At 40.9% G+C, this 22636-nt stretch overlaps 1 protein-coding gene across 20 annotated transcripts in view; it reads right to left on the bottom strand.

Moving 5' to 3' along the window:
* Window positions 1-22636, bottom strand: part of CDH18 (cadherin 18) — a 644661-nt gene that overhangs the window by 283591 nt on the left and 338434 nt on the right. For all 20 annotated transcript variants that reach the window (XM_045007543.1, XM_045007546.1, XM_045007537.1 and 17 more), the window contains one exon: window positions 15607-16096. In XM_045007543.1, coding sequence (XP_044863478.1) covers window positions 15607-15834 — 228 coding nt within the window. In that variant the 5' untranslated portion in view covers window positions 15835-16096. The remainder of the gene's footprint in view (window positions 1-15606; window positions 16097-22636) is intronic.

Here is a 22636-nt window from a genome sequence, read left to right as displayed (position 1 = left end):
AAGCAGGAAGCCTGCTAAACAACCAGTGGGGCCCCTGGATGATGGAGATAAAAAAGGAGCACTTAAAGGCGGTAAAGTCATTGTGGAGAAACTAAATGCATTATTTGCTTCAGTCTTCACGGCTGAGGATGTTGGGGAGATTCCCAAACCTGAGTCATCCATTGTAGGTGACAAATCTGAGGAACTGTCACAGATTGAAGTGTCACTAGAGTTGGTTTTGGAATTAATTGATAAACTTAACAGTAACAAGTCACCAGGACCAGATGGCATTCACCCAAGAGTTTTGAAAGAACTCAAATGTGAAATTGTGGAACTATTAACTATACAATATGATGGGAGCTAATTTAGCTACAACTAATCAGGAAAGACATCTTGAAGTCATCATGGATAGTTCTCTGAAGACCTCCACACAATGTGCAGTGGTAGTCAAAAAAGCAAACAAGATGTTAGGAATCATTCAAAAAGGGACAGAGAATAAGACTGAGAATATCTTATTGCCCTTGTATAAATCCATGGTACGCCCACGTCTTGAATACTGCATACAGATGTGGTCTTCTCATCTCAAAAAAGATATACTGGCATCAGAAAAGGTTCACAGAAGGGCAACTAAAATGATTAAGGGTTTGGAACGGGTCCCATATGAGAAGAGATTAAAGAGGCTCGGACTTTTCAGCTCGGAAAAGAGGAGATTAAGGGGGGATATGATAGAGGTATATAAAATCATGAGAGGTGTGGAGAAAGTGAATAAGGAAAAGTTATTTACTTGTTCCCATAATATAAGAACTAGAGGCCACCAAATGAAATTAATGGGCAGCAGGTTTAAAACAAATAAAAGGAAGTTCTGCTTCACACAGTGCAGCCAACCTGTGAAACTCCTTGCCTGAGGAGGTTGTGGAGGCTAGGACTATAACAGGGTTTAAAAGAGAACTTGATAAATTCATGGAGGTTAAGTCCATTAATGGCTATTAGCCAGGATGGGTAAGGAATGGTGTACTGTTTGTCAGAGGGTGGAGATGGATGGCAGGAGAGAGATCACTTGATCATTACCTGTTAGGTTCACTCCCTCTGGACACCTGGCATTGGTCACTGTCGGTAGACAGGATACCTGGCTGGATGGACCTTTGGTCTGACCCAGAATGGCCATTGCAATTAATTCTTAGCTACCATGAACAGCTCCATGTGGTTGGCCTACACAAAAAAGTAACCCTAAAGATGCTCTAATTTTCCCCAGGAACACACAGAAAGACAAATGCACCTAGGACCAGAGGAATGCAAAGGTGATTTAAACCCATGGTAGCCCTCTGTCCTCTCCTGACTTACACAGCTTGACCACAGTTTAGGCTTGTGGCTGTAACTCTACAGCCACAAATCTTAACTGGATGAAAATGCCACCTCCTCCATTCTTCTCTAAATAAGGTTATTAGTTCCCTTCTCTGTGTTCTATTCAGTATTATTGAAAACTGTTCAAGCTGCAACTGGCAAGCTCACAAGGGGGAAATCACATACATGAAAATTAATTGCTCACTAAGAACCTTCCATAGCTCCCACAGCTGCAATAAAATGCTTGTGAGCAAAAAAAAAATCTGAAATAGTCATTTCACATTGTTCTGGCTGATAATTGCTTTTATAGTTAGAGATTATCCTTAAATGTTTATAAAGGGTCAGTAAATCTTGGATCTCTCTATTGCTACTTTAAATCAGTAGAATATACGTACCTATGGTATGATCATGGACATCTACCCAAAGAAGGAGCAAAACATTATAATGCTGAGTTAAACCCTTGCATTTCTCATCTGTAACCCAGAGGGCAAGCTTGGCCATTATATTCACCCCCATTCTATTCACTGGCTTGCCTTTATGATATTTAGTTGCTTCTATTATATTCAGCTACAACACAAGAACCCTACAGGTCTGTATCCTGTAAGATATTAGCTGGAGCATAGGTTAGCATAAGTGTGGTTAAATAGGCTGTAACCCTTGGCACAGATCAACAGTTACCTTTAGATTTTGGGATCTATGAAGAGCTTGCTCAATGGTAAGAGTTAGAATGTTCCAGTAAGTGCTACTTCAAGGAACATGGAAGTAAGAGCCGCAAATCTGCTTAAGCAAGGGGTAACAGTATGATCTTGCACTGAAATGGTAGTTACACATAACAATATGTTAACCTATAGAATAAGTAAACCTCAGTTTTATATTGGTAAAAAGGCTAAATATGGGCATGGAGGACTGAACACTGACCTTGTGTACTTCCAAAAAGTTGTGATTTAAATGTGACTTGCAATCAATCAATCAAATCCTTTATAATGTAGGAAAATGGCCTGCAAGTCTGTTCTTAAAAACAGATTAAAATAATTATATATTTAATTTCTCCTAGTTTTTTACACTTAAAAATTCATGTGTTGTCCACCCTGTTTTGTTTTGTTTTTCTGGATGACTAGAGAAGTAACAGGTTTTGGGACCATAGATACCCTGGATAGAAAACCTGATTGATTGAGAGAGGAAGTGATTTTCATTCAGACTGTTTAAAGAAGTGTGTGTGTAAAACAGTTGGAAGAGAGATTTGTTCTTAAAATTTCACTACAACAACTCCTTCAATTAAGGGTTGAGATAACTCACAAGCTACCTTTCTGGGTCCTTCAAGGGAGACCTCTAGCAAAGCAGCAAAGATAACATTTACAATTCCTGATACTTCATATTCTTGAAGAATAATAATAGTAAAAAATTCTCATCTTTAATACATTATAAAGAAGCACAAAAAAAGCACAAACCTTTTCAGGTCATTTTTAGGTAAATTTTCTATTTTATTGTGTTTTTCTGCTTTTCTAGTGTCTGAGGCTGCTTAGGAGCTTGTTCTTGCCACCCTTACTCATGATGAACAGGCACCGATTCTGAAGGTGATTGTAGCCTTGACATTAATCTCATTGGGCACAGGATTCTTATTCTGTGGATAGTCTCATTGATTTCAGTGTGGCTACTCATTGAGTAAGTATCTACTAAAGATAGGTAGACTGAATCAGCCTGCAGTATAAGAGCAAAGTCTTCCCATTATCATAGTACTGATATAAAATCTGCTGTAAATAGTCAGGCTTTTGCACGCTACATCTAGTTCTTGCATAGTCCTAGAACATGCTACTTGCTACATTTTCTTCCTCATTTTTTGGCTATAAGGAAAGAGGGACTCATTACACAAATTGTACTAGTCGTGGAATGTAATTGTAAGCAGAGTCAGGATGAGCTCTATCCTGACATCTGGTGGTGAATTATGGCGAGTGTGGGAAAGAACTTCAGGGGCTGATCTTGTTGGCATAGGAACACCCACCACACCTAGCATGAGCCCACGGCAGCCCAAAATGGTCACCTTGACAGCTGTGGGATCCCCAATTTCTCTGTTATTGGGGCAGGAGGAATAAAGTATTGTTACCCTGATTATGTGAATGAGGGACTATGAAACTGTTTTATGACAGAGGGTCTCACCATCAACTGAGTAGCACTCGCTAGACAAGGGACATGGATTCCAAAACCAAGTGAAGAGAGAGGTTGGGGCTAGGTATATGTACCTGAGAGTATGGGCCCCTTTTGAGGGCCTGGAGCACCAATTGCACCTTCTCCTCTCTTCACTGTTGAATAGCAGAGCTAATTTTGATTCCATTAGGAGTGTAGCTAGAGGCTACTGAGCTGAATTCACTTTGGGCCAATGGTGCATCAGCACTGGGGCTCCCCTACTACAAGCTGAAATCACTAAAAAAGCTAAAATTACTGAGCTGAGATCACTGAGTGCTGTGTTAACTAGTGGGGGAGCCTGAAGATATATTGCTAAGCGGCTGGCAGAATGGAGCAGTTTGCAGGACAGCTGGTGCGGCCCACAGAACAAGGAGCGGAGAGGAGCGGAGCAGAACAGTTTGTGGGATGGTTGGAGCAGCCCACAGAACAGTGAGTGGAGCAGAGCGGAGCAGTTTGTGGGGATGGCTGGAGAAGCTCACGGGACGGCTGGAGGAGCGGAGTGGCTGATGGAGCAGAGCCGTTCGTGGTGAAGGCTGCAGCAGAACTCCACGGAGAGATGGCGCAGTCGGCCTCAGACCACGAAAGGTGCCCCTTAACACCCCGTGTGCCCCCCCCCATTTCCACCCAGGCTGGGGGGGTAAAACTTTGCAGATAAACTTTTGAACTCTGGGGCGGCACTGACCAGGGACAGAGACTTTTGAGTTGTTGGACTTTGGGGTGATTGGACTTAAGACCCTGAGGGGAAAAGGACACTGCCAAAACTTACTTGGAGGTGGGTCTTTTGCTTATGGTTTGTGTTATGAATCCTGTTTGTGGTGTTTCCCCAACATGATGCCGCATTGTTTCCCTCCTTTATTAAAAAGGATTTTGCTACACTCAGACTCCGTGCTTGTAAGAGGGGAAGTATTGCCTCATAGAGGTGCCCGGGGGGGGGGTATGTAATTGTCCCAGGTCACTCGAGCTGGTTTTGCATTGCGTTATTGAAACGGAACCCCTGGATACTGAACCTGGGCCTTGTTGCTGCCAACTCAGAGGGGCAGAAGGGTTACATAATGGAACTCTCTCATGACTTGGAATCTCAAAACATTCATAGGTTATTGGGGAGAAATTAAAACCCAGTAGAAGAGACTGCTTTCACCCTTCTGAATTTGAAACATAGAATTCAGCCATATCTTAGATTTCCTGGAGCATGTTCTCTATGTCACTCATAATGCAGTTCCATGACAAGAAATGGCTATATAGATGAGACTGACAAGTGCATTTTGACTTGACAGAACAAACAAACAAAAGCTGGAACACAGTGAACTTCATTGTTTCCCAAAAGACATTGGGTCAAATTCATACCTGGTGTAACTTCACTGAAGTCAATGTGGAATTCCCCAGGGAGGAATTTGTCCTTTTATGTCAGAACAACAACATTCAATCTACTATATCAGTAGAATATTGTTTTTGTCAAAAGGCTTTATCCAGTTTGTTAGCCTCATACTGTAAACCCTCAGATTGCTGCAGTGAGACTATCATTTCAATTAAATGTTTAAATCAATTTTATCAGGGTGAACTCATCTTCCTTCAAATTCTTTTTATACTGCTGAGTCTTGTCCTGACTTCTCTTTCTCTGACTTTCTCCTTGTTGTTACTTCTTGCCCTTTCACACCATATTCACACAGGCCAGTATCTGTAGCACAATAACTTTTAAAACATTTTCTGCACTAAGTTGAAACATTGATCAAGTCAAGACTTTTAAGTGCTTAGGGCCACTCATTCCTTAAACTAGTCACTTTCAATTTAAGGAAGGCCAGATCCAGGTCCTTGTTACCTGCTTTCTGAAGGTAAGGAATATCTCATTAGGAGGATAAAACGAAGGCAACCACCTTTGTGTGGAACACTAGAGAGACGGTTGGAAATACTATTATTACATAATAAATAAATCTTGTAAATATCAAATATTCTTAGGGGGAAGTAAAACATGTATGGGAGATTATAATCTTAAATAAAACTCATGAAGAAATCAGACACATTACATGAAATACTGGAACTGCAATATATCACACAATCTTTTGAAAGCAGCCACTGGCTTTTAACATGATATACCTCCCCAGGCTGGAGGCCCAAAGCCAAAGCCCAAGGGCCTCAGCCCCAGGCAAGGGGCCTGTAACCTGACCCCGCCGCCCATGGCTGAAGTCCTTAGGCTTGGGTTTTGGCCCCAGGCCCCAGCAAGTCTAAGCCAGCCCTGGCAACACTATTAAAATGGTGACACCATTAAAAAGGGTACATGCACAGTTTTTAATTACAATAAAAAGTTGTCGGAAAATAAGGAATAAAGCTGTAGATGTGTTGCCTGAACCTTTCTGAAGTTAATAATGTTGGATTAATGGCCAATTGATCTGACAGTGATGTTCTCCCCCCAGAATCAGGCTACATAGAATACACACTATGGAGCTCAATATTTTGTGGGGAGTCTTGGCATGGATGACAAGGACACTTGCACTGAGAGCAAAATAAAGCCTTAGATACCTTTATGAAAATAACGGATGAAGCTAGAAAAGATCCAGGCCACATAACCCCAATCCTGTATTATCATTATCTTGTTATCTGTGTTATCATTCTATGCATAAGCTCTCAGTATTGCATACTCATACCCTTAGTTGAGGACTTGGTGGTAAGAGACAAAAGGACCAGTCCTGACTCTGGCATGCCACATTTGATTTAAGCTCTATATTTTCAGTTTCTCTCCTTACTAACATTAAGACAAGAAAGTTGCAATTTTCTTGATTTTATCAGGAAAATACGAAATCATTATTGCTATGTGTTAGAACTAATCTCTTTCAGCATCATGTCATCACATTGTCTTTTTCAGGAAGTATGAATGACAAGTATAATATAAAGAGACAAGGTGGGTGAGGTAATATATTTTATTGAACCAACTAGTGGTGAGAGACAAGCTTTCAATCTACACAGAGCTCTTCTTTAGGTCTGTTTAAGTGTGGACTGAAGTTGGTCCAATGAAAGATATTTCTTCAACCACCTTGTCTCTATAATACAGGGGTCAGCAACCTTTCAGAAGTGGTGTGCCGAGTCTTCATTTATTCACTCTAATTTAAGGTTTCACGTGCCAGTAATACATTTTAAAGTTTTTTAGAAGGTCTCTTTCTATAAGTCTATAATATATAACTAAACTATTGTTGTATGTAAAGTAAATAAGGTTTTTAAAATGTTTAAGAAGCTTCATTTAAAATTAAATTAAAATGCAGAGCCCCTTGGACACAGGCCAGGACCCCAGGCAGTGTGAGTGTCACTGAAAATCAGCTTGTGTGCCGCCTTTGGCACGCGTGCCATGGGTTATCTACCCCTGCTCTAATATATTGGGACCAACCTGGCTACAGCACTGCATACACGTTTAATATACTGTATCTTCAGTCTTCAGAGAATAAAACTTCCAAGGAATTATCTTGAAAATCCCACATGATAATGGGGAATCTCTTTCTCTATATGACTAATTTGCAGTGCAATATTTTACCATGGCAGTGGAAATACTAAAATTTTCTTTAAAATCTGATCCTCCTCTCATACTATCTATCACTTGAACTCCCTTTAACTGAGAGTCATATCATTCAATTTGGTATGCTTTGCTATACTGTCTTCATAAATAGTGTGTCAAAGTGTTTTACAGTGAACAGTAAAAAAAAAATAAGAAAAGGCTAAAATACTCCCAGACTCATTCCCCCATTGTGGGAAGATTTTTGCAGCTGCTTATGAGGGGTATACCCTTACAAACTCACAGAACCTAAGGCTCACCATCAGAGATATCAGATTCCAACTTCATGGATCCCATGCCTATGTCACTATGCTATTTTCCTTAGCAGCATAACTCACTCAAGAGTCAGATTGTTATTGCCACCCCACCATCACAGTGCATCTTACTTGTGTCTCCAAGGTGAGGAATGTTGAGGATGTGAGCTATGATTCTGTTTCCTGTGCAGTGCACTTTTAAACATACCAGGAGTATAAGTACCTGTCTGTCAGAGGCAGGGATGTCTGAGGATCTTATGGACTGCAAGATGAGCTCTGATTTTCCATCACTCTCATCAACTTTTCTATTTGTTGTTTTCCTTAGTCTAACATAAAAAGCCAGCTAAACTGAAAGTACATGTTTTTGGGGTTTTTTCCTTTTATGTGTGGAAAATACACCCAATGTGAATTATTGCAAGTGAAGAGATGATGCAGCAAGCAGTGCCAACTTCTTTGTTGCTCTCTTCTCGGGACTCTCCCATTTTATGAGAGTAGTGCCCAACTCCTTCCCAGGACATTCTGCATACGTGAGCCCTGCTTTGTCCAAGGCTCAAGACTCAATGGAGAATGTAGAGTTTTGCCTTATCATGTAAAGTGCCCACTCAGAGGTAAGAGTCCTCATGAGCCTTTGACTTATTGAACGCTCATGAAGGATGGAGCATTTTGTCACTATCAGGAAAATAGCTCCACATGATGGAATTTCTTTATTGCATGTATATATGCTGGACATCTCGCAAGGACAGATATTAGGTTAGATATTCTGGTTCTCTTGGAAGTTTTCAGGAAAACTTCCCCAGAACAACCATAATTTTCCTTTTTAACAGAGTGACTGATTCTGCATGTACTAGAAATATATACTCCACAATTGTACATATGACACCCAAGTACCACATTAGCGAGGCAATGTTAATAATAATCTTAATATCAGAGAGAATCATGTACAATAGGACCATTTCTCATTCTTATCATAATCCCATTTGGTAAAGTGCTGTATTTTGTCATGTTCCATGTTCCTATAAAAACCTTAAGAGTGTTACTAATATAGATACATTTCATACAATTTTCCAGTCTCCTAGCAACATGTTTCTAGGAGAATAGAAATATTACACTTTAAGAATGGGTATGTAACATGTTAAAATTCAGGATCAGTGACACAGGAGCCAGCAGAGCTGCAACTAGGGGAGTTTGAGTGGGAGTTCTGTTGGAGAAGGAGAGAGGAGGCAAACCCCTATTCCTTAGGGGCAGTAATTAAGTTTGTGTGTATGTGTGTTTTCAGTTTGCAAATCTGGAAGGGAGCAGTGTGCTGAGATAGAATCAGAAACTTTGATTGCACAGCCCTGATTAGGGGTCCTATAAAAGCAGCCAAGTAGCCAGTCAGCAGCACAAGAGCCAGCAAACAGAGCTGAAAACAGGGGAATTTGAGTGGGTGTTTGTAAGGGGAGTATCCAGAAAGAGCTCTGTTCGTATGAAGTGCTGCCTTATAGAGCTGATGGAAGAAAAGATCCAAAGTTTGGAGGTGCAGGTGGAAACTATGGTTGAGTTTCAAAGGTGATTTGGACATGATGGAGGGAAAGCAAGAGGAGTCTAAAGGGAAATGTCAAGACTCGCAGATGGACTGGAGAACAGCGAAGATAGACTGCTGGGTGAGGAAAGAGGGCAGTGGAAGCAAGTGACTATGAGAACCCGGGACAGGAAAAGACCAGCCAGTGAAGTAGTTTTGCTGAGTTGGAAAATGAAGAAGGGGCACAGCAGGCAGTAACAGAAGGTGGGATGGCAAGAAAGAAGCTAAGAGCTGCTATTCCTACAAGAAGAGGGGAAGAGTCAATGGAGAGAGTTCAGAGTTCTGGGAGGATACAGGATGACTTGCAGCCAGAAAGAACAGGAGGAAGTCCGGGGAATCCCCCCAATCCCCCCAGGAAGAGGAAAGTCTACGTGATTGGTGACTTCCTACTAAGAAGAATAGACAGGCCTGTCACCAGAGCTGATCTGGAGAACAGAAGAGTTTGCTGTCTGCTGGGAGCTAAGATATGGAACATGGACCTGAAGATGTAAGGCTGAAGAGGATCCTAATGGGAACACAAAAGAGTCCACTGATTTTCCTTCACCTGGGAAAAGATGATACTGATAGATTCTTGCTGGAACACATCAAGAAAGACTGTGCCAGGCTAGGAGAGAAACATAAAGAAATGGAGGCTCAGGTGATCTTCAGTAGGATTCTACCTGTTCCTAGAAGAGGAGAATGAAGACACCACAAGATTTTGATGATTCACAGCTGGCTCAGACAGTGGTGCTATGAGGAGGGTTTGGGGATGTTAGACCACTGGGAGGCATTCATGGACAGAGGACTGTTCTCATGGGTGGACTCCACCCTTGTAGGGAGGGAAATAGACTTCTGGGATAAAGGTTGGCAAAACTGATTAAAAGAGCTTTAAGCTAGGAACTCAGGGGTGACGGTTGGGAGGTGCTTATGTAATCTTCATGCCTGATTCTAATATTGACCAGGAAGAAAATCAAAATGAAATACAGCAATTGAGAAAGGAAGAACAATGGGTAGGAGAATGGAGTTTAAGAGGGAAAGATAGTGTCTATACCAATGAAGCTAACAGTCAGGTAGGCAATACTGGCAGTCGAATGACTGTACCTAACTGGGTGAGGAATCTGGAGGAATCCAAACAGAAACAACACCAATGCAAGTAGCCTGGGTAACAAAATGGAGGAACTAGAACTACTGGTGTAGGAAGTGAAACTAGATATTATAGGGATAACAGAAACATGATGGAACAGTAGTCATGACTGCAGTACAGATATTGAAGGGTATATGCTGTTTAGGAAAGACAAAAATGAAGGAAAAGATGGTGGAGTAGCATTGCATATTAATGATGAGGTAGACTGCAAAGAAATTGGAAGTGATGTAATGGATAAAACTGTCTGTTTTAGTCAAAGTCGCTTTGGGGACGAAAGCTATCAGAAGTTCCCCCAAGATAGTGCGTTGGGTATGCTACAGGCCCCCAATATCTGATTTAGATATGGATAGAGACCTGTAAAGTTTTAAATTAAATAAATACTACTTGCAATTGTGGGATTATGAGCGACTTTAATTTCTCAGATACAGATTGGAAGACAAGTGCTACTAATAATAGTACGGCCCAGATTTTCCTGGATGTGATGGCTGACGGATCTCTTCAACAAATAGTTCCTGAATGAACAAGAGGTGATGCCATTTTAGATTTGGTATTGGTGAACAGTGAGGACATCACAGAAAAAACGGGTTGCAGGCAACAACCTTGGATCAAATGATCATGAGCTACTTCAGTTTAAACTAAATGGAAGGATAAAGAAAAATAGATTTGCAACTAGGGTCTTTGATCTCAAAAAGGAAACTTTAAACAATTAATGGGATTAGTTAGGGAAGTGGACTGGACTGAAGAACTAAAGGATCTGAACATGGAAGAGGCTTGAAATTATTTTAAATCAAAGTTGCAGAAACTATCTGAAGCCTGCATCCCAAGCCGGGTGGTGGTGGAGGAGGGAGGGAATTGTAGGGAAGAGTTGCAGATCACGCTGGATGAGCAAGCATCTCAAATAAGTGATTAAGAGAAAGCGGAAAGTCTACAAGGAATGGATGGATCCAGCAAGGAAAGCTACCTCTTAGAGCTCAGAAAGTGTACCGGGGAAAAGTGAGAACAGCCAAAGCTAAGCAGAGTTGGGCCTTGCAAAGGAGATTATAACAAATAGTAAAAGGTACTATAGTCATATACTGTATACTCATTCATAAGCCGAATTTTTTTTAGTAAAAAAGGGAAGCACCAGAGAAGGGGGTCGGCTTATGAACAGGTATAGAGAAGGAGAGGTGGGACACAGCCCCTCCCCCCAACAGAGGGAGCACAGCCAGCAGAGCCAGAAGGGAAGAGGCAGGGCCAGAGTCTCTCCGCTTCTGGCCACACTGCTCTCCCCCGAGCCTCTGAAGTAGCTGCAGTTCTGGGGCTGGCAGGCTGCAGCAGTGCCGTTCGGTCCCAGCCCCCAGAGCAGGCTGTGGCCGTGCCGCCCAGCCTGCCGGAGCAGCTCCAGCCAGGTCAGAGACATCCTCCCCTGGCCCTCCCCAGATAAGGTGGGAAGGGATGGGATGGGGAAAGTGTGGGGGTCCCAGGCTAGGGGTGGGGTCACGTGGGGGTGGTCACAGAGGTTACTCCACTGACTCCCAGCTTCTCCCCACAAAAAAATTTCTCCACCAGTTGCTGTCCCGGCCTGTCACAGTAAGCAGCTGGTGAGTCGGGACACTTTGTTTACTTAGGTTTACCTCCGTGCCTGCGGATGCTTGAGGTAAACAAACCATCTTGACCCACCAGCAGCTTATACTGATGGCCTGGGAGCCAAAGTTTGCTGACCCCTGAATTATAGGGTTGGCTTATGAATGGGTTATAAACATTTTCCATTTTTACTTATCCGTCTTGGGGGGGTCTGCTTATAAATGAATTGGCTTATGATCGAGTATATATGGTAAATAAAAAGAAAGCAAGGTAAGAAGACGTGGGACCACTAAACACTGAGGATGGGGTGGAGATTAAAGATTATCTAGACATGGGCCAACACCTAAACAAATACTTTGTCTCAGTTTTTAAAAAGGGCAATGAAAACCTTAGGAGTAGTGGCAGGATGGCTAATGGAAATAAGAATATGGAAGTAGAAATTACCACATACAATGTCAAAGTCAAAAATCAACATCTTAATGTGACTAAATCAGGGCACCCAGATATCTCCATCCAAGAATATTAAAGGAATTGGAATATGACATTTAAAAAAAACAATAGCAAGGATTTTTAATAAATCTGTAAATTAGGGGGTTATATCCTATGAATGGAGGATTGCTAATATAGTACCTATGTGACAGGGTATTCCAGATCCTCTGAGGCTCCCTGCTGGAGGCCTCGTGGCCCTGCCACACCCTGCCCCAAAAAAGGGAAGTTGAGAGAGTCTTCCAAGCTGCCTAAAGTGGCTGTGTGGGACACAGCCAATCAAGGCCCAGCTGCCTAGTATAAGAAGAGCTGCAGGGAAAGAGGGAGTTCAGTTCCTTGCTAGAGCTGTAGGAACGTGGATGGTTTCTGCCTCGCTGATGGAACTACAGAACCCCAGACAGGGCAGCACAGCCAGAAGCCGGGGAGAGTGAGAAGGAGCCATGAGTTGGTTACTAGGACTCCATTAGGACAAGGTCTTGAGGTAAGAGTGAAGATGCTGTGGAGCTGCGGGAAAGTGGCCCAGGGAATTAGAGAAGCTGTGCAACATTGTTAAAGGGACACAGCAGACAGCGGCCCTCTACAGGGTCCATGGGCTGGGATCCAGAGTAGTGGGCGAGGTAGCTGGGGGGAAGTGGCTTGGATATCGAGGCACACCAGACAGTGCAAAATCATGCACTTAGGGAATAACAACAAGATTTTTTGCTATAAAATGGGGATTTATCCGTAGGAAGTGACAGAGGAGAAAGACCTGGGAATATTAGTTAATCACAGGGTGACTATGAGCCACTAATATGATGCAGCTGTGAAAAAGGCTAATGCAATCCTAGGATGCATCAGGCAAAGTATTTCCAGTAGAGATAGGGAAGTGTTAGTACCTTTATAGAAGGTACTGGTGAGACCTCATCTGGAATGCTGTGTGCAGTTCTCATCTCCCATGTTAAAGAAAGATGAATTCAGAGTGGAACAGGTGCAAAGAGGGACTACTAGGATGATTAGAGGAATGGAAAACCTATCTTAGGAAAGGAGAGCTTAGCTTGTTTAGCCTAAGCAAAAGAAGGCTGAGGGGAGATATTATTGCTCTCTATAAATATGCCAGAGGGATAAATACAAAGCAGGGAGAGGAGTTATTTAAGTTAATTGCCAATATGGACATAAGAACCAATGGATATAAACTGGCCATCAACAAGCTTAGGCTTGAAATTAAAGGAAGGAATTAACCAGAGGAATGGAAAGCCTTCCAAGAGGATTAGTGGGGGCAAACAACCTAACTCGCTTCATGATTGTGCTTGATGAGTTTATGGAGTGGGTGGCATGATGATGCTGCGTGCAATGGCATGTAGCCAATCTGCAACTGCTAGTAGCAGATATCCCCAACAGCTGGTGATGTGACAGTAGATGGAGAGGGCTCTGACTTACTAAAGACAATTTTTTCCCAGGTGCCTGTCTGGTGTGTCTTGCTCAGTATCTAACTGATTGCCATATTTGGGATTGTGAAAGAATTTTCCCCCAGGTCAGATTGGCAGAGACCCTTTTTTGCCTTTCTCTGTAGCATGGGGCATGTGTCAGTTGCAGGTTTAAACTAGTGTAAAGGTTGGATTCTCTGTAAACCTGAGGTTTTTAAATCATGAGCTGAGGACTTCAATAACTCACCAAGTTATTATGGGTCTATTTTAGGAATGGGTGGGTGATGTTCTGTGGCCTGCAATTGTGCAGGAGGTCAGACTAGATGATTATGTGTAAACTAAGGCCTGTGTGTCTGAGCACATGCTGTACAATACACAGTCAATACAAAAAAATAATCCATCCTCATAATAAGGATGAGCTACCTCACCATTTTGATTAGAGACCTATTCTTGTCCTTAGTGTACATTACAGTGACAATGACTGCAACAATATAACAGCATTTTACATAATGATTCTCATCTTGTGATGTTATTCCTAAACTGGGCATGAAAAATGTGAAAGGGCATGTATCTAACACTAACACCAATGAGGCAGAATAGATGACTGGATTAATAATTTACAGCATTGGCAGGTCAGTGACATTGAACAGATGCCTAGAATTACAGAGACACACGCTCCCATGCACTCCTTCATAAATCTAGGGTCCTGGTAGGAAAATCTCTTGTCAAATTAAAGGCACATCAAATGAAACCTAGATAATGTAGATGAAATTACCGTAGATATTACAGCAGTTCAGAAACCTATTTCTCAAAATGAAGAGACACTACAACACAGCAACCATGCTTTAAATTCTGGTGATTACTACTGTAGTATTATTCTAGTCTCTACTGGCCAGATTTCCCTTTTTGAATAAAAATAATAATAAATAAAGCTACCTAAGTTAATAATGGTCAATCTCTAAACTAAATTAGAATATCACAACTACTGCCAAATGTAAAATGGAATATTGATACCTCCCATTTTAAGGAAGTTGCTGCAAAGATAAATTCAGTAGCTTTTGTGAGGCACTAAGATACTAAAATGGTTAGCATCAAAGAGAACCCTATGAAGAAAGAAGGAAAAATATTATCCTTATTCGGTGCAGAGTTTGAACTGAGTGCAGCAAATGAGGCATGGGGACACACATTGAATGAGGAAGATGAAAAAAAAATACTGAATAGCTGCCTCATTTCCTGAGCACCATCCATCCTGAGCAATGAATGAGGTGAGGGTCCTAAGGAAAAACTAAAATGGTTTAATGAAAGGCTGTATCATAATGTGTAGAAGAGAACAGTGTTTAGACAGCCTGTAACTTGGAGGCTCTCAGAAGTCAAGCAATGACACTTTGCAGCCTTCATGTTCTTGTAATGACTTTTTTTTTTTTAGCATGGATTATCTCATACAGACAACATTACATGCTGGGAACCAGTTTTTGGTTGGCACCTACACAGGAGCATAAGGGTGGTGGGAAAGTATAAGGAGCTTTCCCCTGAACTCACTGCATAAAGCCAAACATAAATGTAGTCTTTGCACTCTCCTTGGGCTCCTACCACTCTAATGTTGCACCCTAAATGGACGTGGTAGATATGGTGTCATTACCCCCAGATACATACACGGCCAGCTGTGGAGGGAAGCATATCATATATGCTCTGAGAGAGGAAGAGTCCCAAAGAAACTCGCTCCAGAATGGTACTTCTTCACATGGATCTCAAAGTTGGCCTACACCTTGTTGGACAAATCTTGTCCCTAAAGCATTTCTCAGGGAAGATTTTCAACTTGTTCTGAACTAGTCAGCATCTGTGTGTAATGGTATATTGAGCATGTTGCATTTGGGGTAGTACAGAATCTCACTGAGGAGTGTGAACTGCACCAGTTGCTCCTAATTGTCTTTTTAACATAAAACACTAAAGATGATGCAGTGAATGTTATCGTTATATGTCATCTTTTTTTACTCATCATGATTATTATTGTAAATAAATAGAGATAATGGGCAAATAATTTGTCAATGTCTGTAACATCATTGACTTCTGAGGTGCTTCCAACTTTACAGGAGACATCAACTAGGTTGGCATCTGAAAAAACAATATGTTCCTCTCCTAATGTCCCTGTACCCCTTTACAGAAAAGAAATAAGACCTTACCTTTCCCACATACTGGGGATCTGGTCCCAGGTGTTCTTCTAAAACAAAGAACTGGTTCCATACCCATCCACGCTTGGGACGATGGTGCACTTCTGTTTCACCTTCTATGTGTTTGGTTTGATTTCTGGTCACCTTGATGGAGCCATGATGAGCAGCTCCATAACACCTCTGCACAAAACAGAGACAAACTAGGACTGGGCAGATACAAGATGTGCTCATAATTCTCATTGTAGGATAACTTTCCAGTTCAAGGTTTCCTTCTCTCTTTTGTTTTTCTTTTCAGATGTAATCCCTTAATAGGTCCCCAAGAGGGAAGGTGAAGCCTGGTTTAGAAAAACAGTCCAAAATGTTTTTTTTAGTATGTCCATGGTTTAACTGCCCATTGGGGAAAGGTCACACTGCATTTACATCATGAAGAATTGAGTGGAGAAATTTCTGGTATTTGTTCCGAGGTCTTCACAATAGACTGCCACAGCCAACCATTTTATACCTAATAGAAGGGGAAAAAATGAAAACCACTTACACATCACTAAAAACAGTAATTACAGCCTTTCAACCTCAAAAGGTGATGTACCCACTGCTGTGCTAATTGGTTCTGTCAAAGGGTCCTACACCAATCAACATTTCTTTTCAACCTTTTGTGGAAGTGTTTTCTGATTGTTTTTATGAAAGCACTTAAAAGTTAGTATGGCTCTTTAAAAGTGCATAAAATATATGCAATGTAAGGACTGGATGACTCAAGGGACTCTGGTAGTATGAGACTGGGGCTTTCACCTACTGGTTCAGGGTGACAGCATCAGTCCAAGTTGGTAGTAATCAAAAAACACTGCTACTTGATTGATAGTGTTTAGCAAATTATGTGAAATGAATTCTTGGTCTCCATGAACTTTCAACTGGACAGAGGTCCAACATTATGAAAACCACCGTCATGGCTACTGGTAGTTTTTTTTTTTAAAGGCAACAAAAGAATGAATGTGGAGACTCCTGGTCAGAACTGAGGCAAATTGGCAGAACTGTGTGACCAAATCATGAACTGATAGTGCCTGTGTTTCACCTCCTACGTGCCTGCATAGAGGGCTTCAGTCTCCAGGATTCTCTGGAGCGTTCCGGAAATATGTACATAAAACAAATTAAAAAGTGAGCATTGTTGGTCTGAAACATCAGCAGGGCTTCAAATTGTATAAGATAGGCTCTTGTTTCCCAGTAATGAAAGTCCCTTTTTTCCCCCACCTTAAAAAAGGAAGATTAGCCTTGGATAAAAGATCAGTCTTTAAAATGTATGTCCACCCAAATCGTCTCAGGATCCAATGAAAGGCTAATGTTCTCCTTGACAAGGAGTTTGTTCTATTACCAGAATTCTGTAGCAATATATAATCTCTGCAGAGGTCAGACACTGACTATTCCCAAGGTCTGAAATCATATGTACAAACATTCACCACAGAGTTAGAATTAAAACTGCCCTCTGATAGAGATGGAGCAAGATTGTAGTTAGATAAATTAGCTACTACTGAATCTATTTTAAAGATGAAATTCACGTCAGTTTTTTGTGTATTCATATGAAAGTTATCTGTTTTCTATTGCTCCTCTCCCCTGTCATAATGTTATCAGTAAACATCGCAGATAATTTTACTTGTATAGTAGTGGGTTGCTTCCCCCATGCTTCCCTTTTTGCCAGAAGATGTTTCTGAGTAATTGATATTGAAATATTTTTGAGGTAAAAGAACACAATATTCCTGATAGGGAGAAAAACACATCTTTGTTGTTTTTTGTTTGTTTTTACAGATGTCATAAAGCAACTTCTATGTGGAACATACTGTTTTCTCTCACACCAATGGGAGTGTTTATCTTATGATAACCACACCTCTGCCCTTCTTGCTGTATTGTATAACCATCTAATATGACAGTAGAAGGGAATAGACTAGTAACCTGAACACACACACTGACAGAGTCAGAAGAAATCTTTTCTACCTAAATGTCCTGGCGGGGAGGAGAGGAGGATGGAAACTTTAGAAAACAGTAAGACAAGAAATTAGAAATCAGAGGGGACATATAGGAGCAGAAGTTCACCAATTCTTATGATTTATGGATTTCTTTGTCTTTCTATCCACACATTTCAAAGGAATATCCCCAACGGAACACTAGCTACTCTTTTTTCAGTTTGTACTCAGTCCAAATACAGTTAATCAGACGTCATCAGAGCACAGAGCAAATGCCTGCCTAAACTTTTGGTGCTAATTAACAGGTAGAATTACCCACAAGAGAGATATATTTTCCATTGCAAGCATGTAGTTTAGAACAGTGGGCAGTTGGATGAGAGTAATAATACAGTATTTTCAACCGAAGAGAAAAGATCTGTATAGATTTTAAAGTTTATCTTGATGCCACTTTCATTCTCTCTCTCTCTGGAAGACTCACAGAGGATTTGCTACACTGGATCAAACCATTGGTCCCTTGTACCTCATCTCAGCTTCAGCAGTGCTCAGTGCCATGATGAACAAAAATAGCAATGTACCGAGCCATCTTTAATACTCTATTACAAAAACATTTGCCCTACAAGGTGCTTTTCTAACACTGATTAATTAAGTCCTAAACAACGTCCCTGTGCAGTTAATATCATTATCCCCATTTTACAAACAGGGAAATGAATCAAGGACAATTTGAGGGATTTGCCACAACCAGATAGTGTAGGAAGTCTGTGACAGAGTTAGAGACAGAATACAGGATTCCTGGCACATACTTCTGTGCCTAGCTCCCGACCATACTTCTGCACTTAGGAAAACACACTCCTTTCTTATCCCAGCAGAAAATTAGTTTATGCCCTGAAGCATGAGATTTCTTCCTAACAATTCACCTACTTATGAAAAGCTATTACAATAAATTAGGTATTGATACATTCCAATATAAATACATGTGAATTAAATGAAAGTTAAATAGTACTTTACAAAACAAAAATGCCACACTTTTTATCTTTTTTAAGATTTTTTTTTCTTTTCTCACTTCCATTTTGGAGGATTCAAGGGAACAGCCCATCAGGCATTATAACACAGCACAAAAAAAAGAACAGCAAAAAACCCAGAAACCCTTTAAAACCAATATACAGTGAAATTTCTCTCAATGGAGCAGTTAAGCAGTATACAAAATGTATCTGAACTCATTATTACCCAACTTGCCTTTTGTGTGGAAATTTGTGATTTGGTTTTGTGGAAAGCACTGCTTGCTCATTTATTTTTAAGTGACTATATAGCTTAATTTAAAATTATTCAGATTCTTAGTTTCTACATTTTTATGTTATAAAATAGTGACTGATGCACTTCTTATTTACTAGACGATTAAATTTTTACTTATGATTTCTGTCAAGCTCTATTGGGATGAAAATTCAAATTAAAAATGTGCAAAACCAGCATTTTAAAACATTGTTTGCAATTAGTTAAATAAACCCATTTCTGCTGGATACATAAGAAAAAAATATCAAAATAGGATTTGCATTTTAAAATATGATTTATTAAACAAAGGAAGTATGATCTATAGTCACCGATTGGAACTGACCATTTTTGGTCACCATGTTCTTCAAGATTTTAGAAATAGTAGATCTCATGATCTCACATCTAGTTTGTGTTTATAGATTGGAAGAGGAAAACCATCTTTTCTGGGTTGTTGTTGAATTCTCAGTGTTTTTTCAACTTTTAGTAAACTAGTCATTGAACTAAACTAGTTGAATAAACTGAAACAAAGAAAGTATTTTATCTGTACCCACAGAGAGGCTACTGTTATCAAATGCTCATTCAGCACTTTAACAAATCCTGGTTCCAGGTGCTTAGCCAGTAACCTCCACCAGTTCAATGGTATGATTTTCTTTAAAATTGATAGAAGCGTGTACTACAGGCATATAATTTAAATTATTTAAATAGATTATAGTAAATTGAAACCTTGCTACAGGTTGTCGTAATTTCAAATTTAATTTTAAATTGGATTATTTATAACCCCTCATATTTAATTTAAATTAAAAAATCCAATTTAAATTACAAAATTTATTTTTTTTAAATCATCATTTTTATCCACCTGCTATCCAGTCTGGAAATTATCTAGTAAATATGACCTGCATAGGGGTGTATCTGGGTGGTGTTTCCTCTTCCTTTACTATGTATGACCAAGTTCTGATTTTTTTAATATAATAATTAAAAAAAGATGGAAGGATGGGTATTGCTAGGTATTTGTGTTAGAATTCCAGTTCTTGACTACCTTGATATACTGTAGGATGACCGGAGAAATATTTACATTATGACATCATCAGAGACTAAAAGCTGAACCATTGAAAGACATAGGAATTTTTAGTGAGACTGTTTAAATTGCTTTGAGGTTTTAGTGAAAACGTTTAAAAATCCAATACTTAATTAACATTCCAGATAAAAAATCTCACTGATAAAGATTCATCTCCCACATTCCTTCAATTAAAGTCTGAGAGCTTGCCCCCACTTTAAAAAAAACAAACAATCCATTGCAGGTCCCCTGTAAGTATTCATGGCAAAGTCTAGCTTGTTGGTGATGAAATTATAAAGACAGGAAGAGACTGAATGGTTAACATAATTGGAAGAAAATACTGAAGAAACTTTTAGTTACTTTAATTGTGAGGGACTAAAACAAACATGGGACTGAATCTTTTAAATTCCTCTAAATTGTTTGTTAAACTGATGCTCTAAGATGTTGACTGCTCAATGCTGTTGTCTGCAGTTTTAGATTGAGTGTCCTGCTCTATGTTTTTGTGTAATAATGATATATGGTACTACAGAGTAGACTTGTATGATTGCTGTCTCCTGGGAGCCCTCATGAAAATGAGTTGCGTATCTCAAGAGATTGTCATAGTGAATTAAAATTAAAATAAATAATTAAATAAGATGATGTGCAAAAGTTAACCTAGCATTGCTGGAAATCATTATCGTAGCATGGTTACTGCTTAGTGTGGGAGCAAGGCTTTAATGAATTCCCCTGGAACCAGTGCCAGCATGGAAATGAGGAATAGGTATGCTTCACCAGAAGGAAGATGTTCAGCCCAATTCCTAAACCCTAAAGTCACCCCCCCTTCCTAAATGCAAACTGACCCTAAATTTGAATTCAACTGAATGATTGATTTTAACAGATGAGTTTATACATCTAAATCCAGGCAACTCCTTCACATTATTTGAATGTTCTTGTCACAGACCTCTTTCATTCCTTGTCTGAGGATAGAGTGCTATACATACGTACACAAAAAAACACATGTGGTGGTGGTGACAAACAGATAAACAGTTACAGAATTTTGTGATAAACTGCATTATTTGTACACTTTTGACTGCTTCACCTGCACTCTGTTCACTGATTTCTCTCTCTGTCTCTCTCTCTCTCTCAGGACTAGAGCTGGTAAAATATTTCCATCAGAAACTGAAGTTTAGCTGAAACTGAAATGTTTCCCACGAGTGTGTTGATTTTGAAAAAAATAAAATTTGACAGAGTTAGGCCAACACTGAACAGTTTTGAAAACCTCATCTTAAAATTACAACATTATGTACACAGTGTTGTTGTAGCCTTGTTGGTCCCAGGATATTAGAGAGACAAGGGGGGAGAGGTAATGCCTGTTATTGGCTCCACTGCTGTTGGTGAAAGACAAGCTTTTCAGCTCCACAGACCTGAAGAAGAGCTCTGCATAAGCTTGAAAGCTTGTATCTCTCATCAACAGCAGTTGATCCAATAAAAAATATTACCTCCCCCGCCTTGTTTCTCTAACATTATATGTGCCAGGTGAGGGTTATCTCGCCAGTGTACCAGATGTTAGGAGCCCCAACTCCTGCTCCGCAGCTTCTTTAGAGGATGCCTTCCCCTAAAACCTCTTCCAACTACTGTTTATCAGGAACTGTATCCACTCTGTAACAAGTACCCACAAAGGACGCTTACCACGTTTGCTACCTACTAATCTGCAGCATCTTATTATATCTCCCACTTGGTCCCTGGTCTGCTTTAAGGAAGGCATAAAAAGCCCACCACCACTTGGACAGTTTAGTGGTGAGGGAAATATTCCTTTCAAGCCCCGAACAGAAAGAAAAAGTTGATTAACTCAATGCCTACAGCAGAGCATAATACCCAGTACTACTCTCATCCTATAGGTGGGAGGGTTGTGCTGCGGGATGTGATGAGAGAGAGGGTTCCATCTGGAGGGCCTGGGGTATAAATACATACCCACCCTCTATCTCCCAGTGCTCATGGTGTCCCCACCTGCTCTGGCAACTTCCATTTCCCACCTTTGGCTCCATTCAGGTGAGTCCCCCTTTGTTCTCCCTCATAACCAATGGCAGTGGGGCGTTTTAAAAGAGCCATGACCCCTTGTCTTCCTGCCAGCTAGATGAAGTCCCACCAAATTTAGTTGTGCATTACATATTAAAGGGTTCCTAAAATGTATTAATTTCTCTATGTCCAAAACCTGTACAGTTGGACTTATGGGGACTTCATCATGGTATGGTGTCTGTGATGAGGCAGAGTGGCCCCGCACTGGTATAGCAGGGGTTAACCCTTCCTTCCTCGCAGAAGAAGCCCAGCCCCGGAAGTTCTGCTGGGCATGCTCCAACTGGAGTTCAGATATAAAAGCCTGCAGATCAGCTCAGTCTGGGCTGACCGCTGGAGGGGAAGGACGCACACCGTTAGCTCCTACAGAGAGAGGGCCTGCGAGCCAGGATCGAGGAGTTAGCCCTGCCGAGGCACTACCTGAGACCCTGACAGAGGACGACCCAGGGGAGGAACAGACCGGAGGACCCCTCGCCGCAGAGGCACTGCCATTCCCGGTAGGAAGTGACCGAGGGGAAAGTAGAGATAAATGGCATTAAAGCTGTATTACCGCTCGGCATGTTGTGGGCGGATCCCCGCCGAGCGAGTGGCAAGTAGAGCTTGCCGCTACCAGGGCCCTGGGTCGGGGCTTGGTGGAGAGGGTGGGCCCAACTCCCCCTACCCCCTCACCCTGAACCGTGAGGGTTATATGGACTCTGGCCGCTAGGCCGTGCTACCCCAC

This window comes from Mauremys mutica, chromosome 2 (assembly GCF_020497125.1).
Source record: "Mauremys mutica isolate MM-2020 ecotype Southern chromosome 2, ASM2049712v1, whole genome shotgun sequence".
Lineage (NCBI taxonomy): Eukaryota > Metazoa > Chordata > Testudines > Geoemydidae > Mauremys > Mauremys mutica.
Note: the sequence above shows the minus strand (reverse complement) of the source record. Positions and strands in the feature narration are given on the sequence as shown.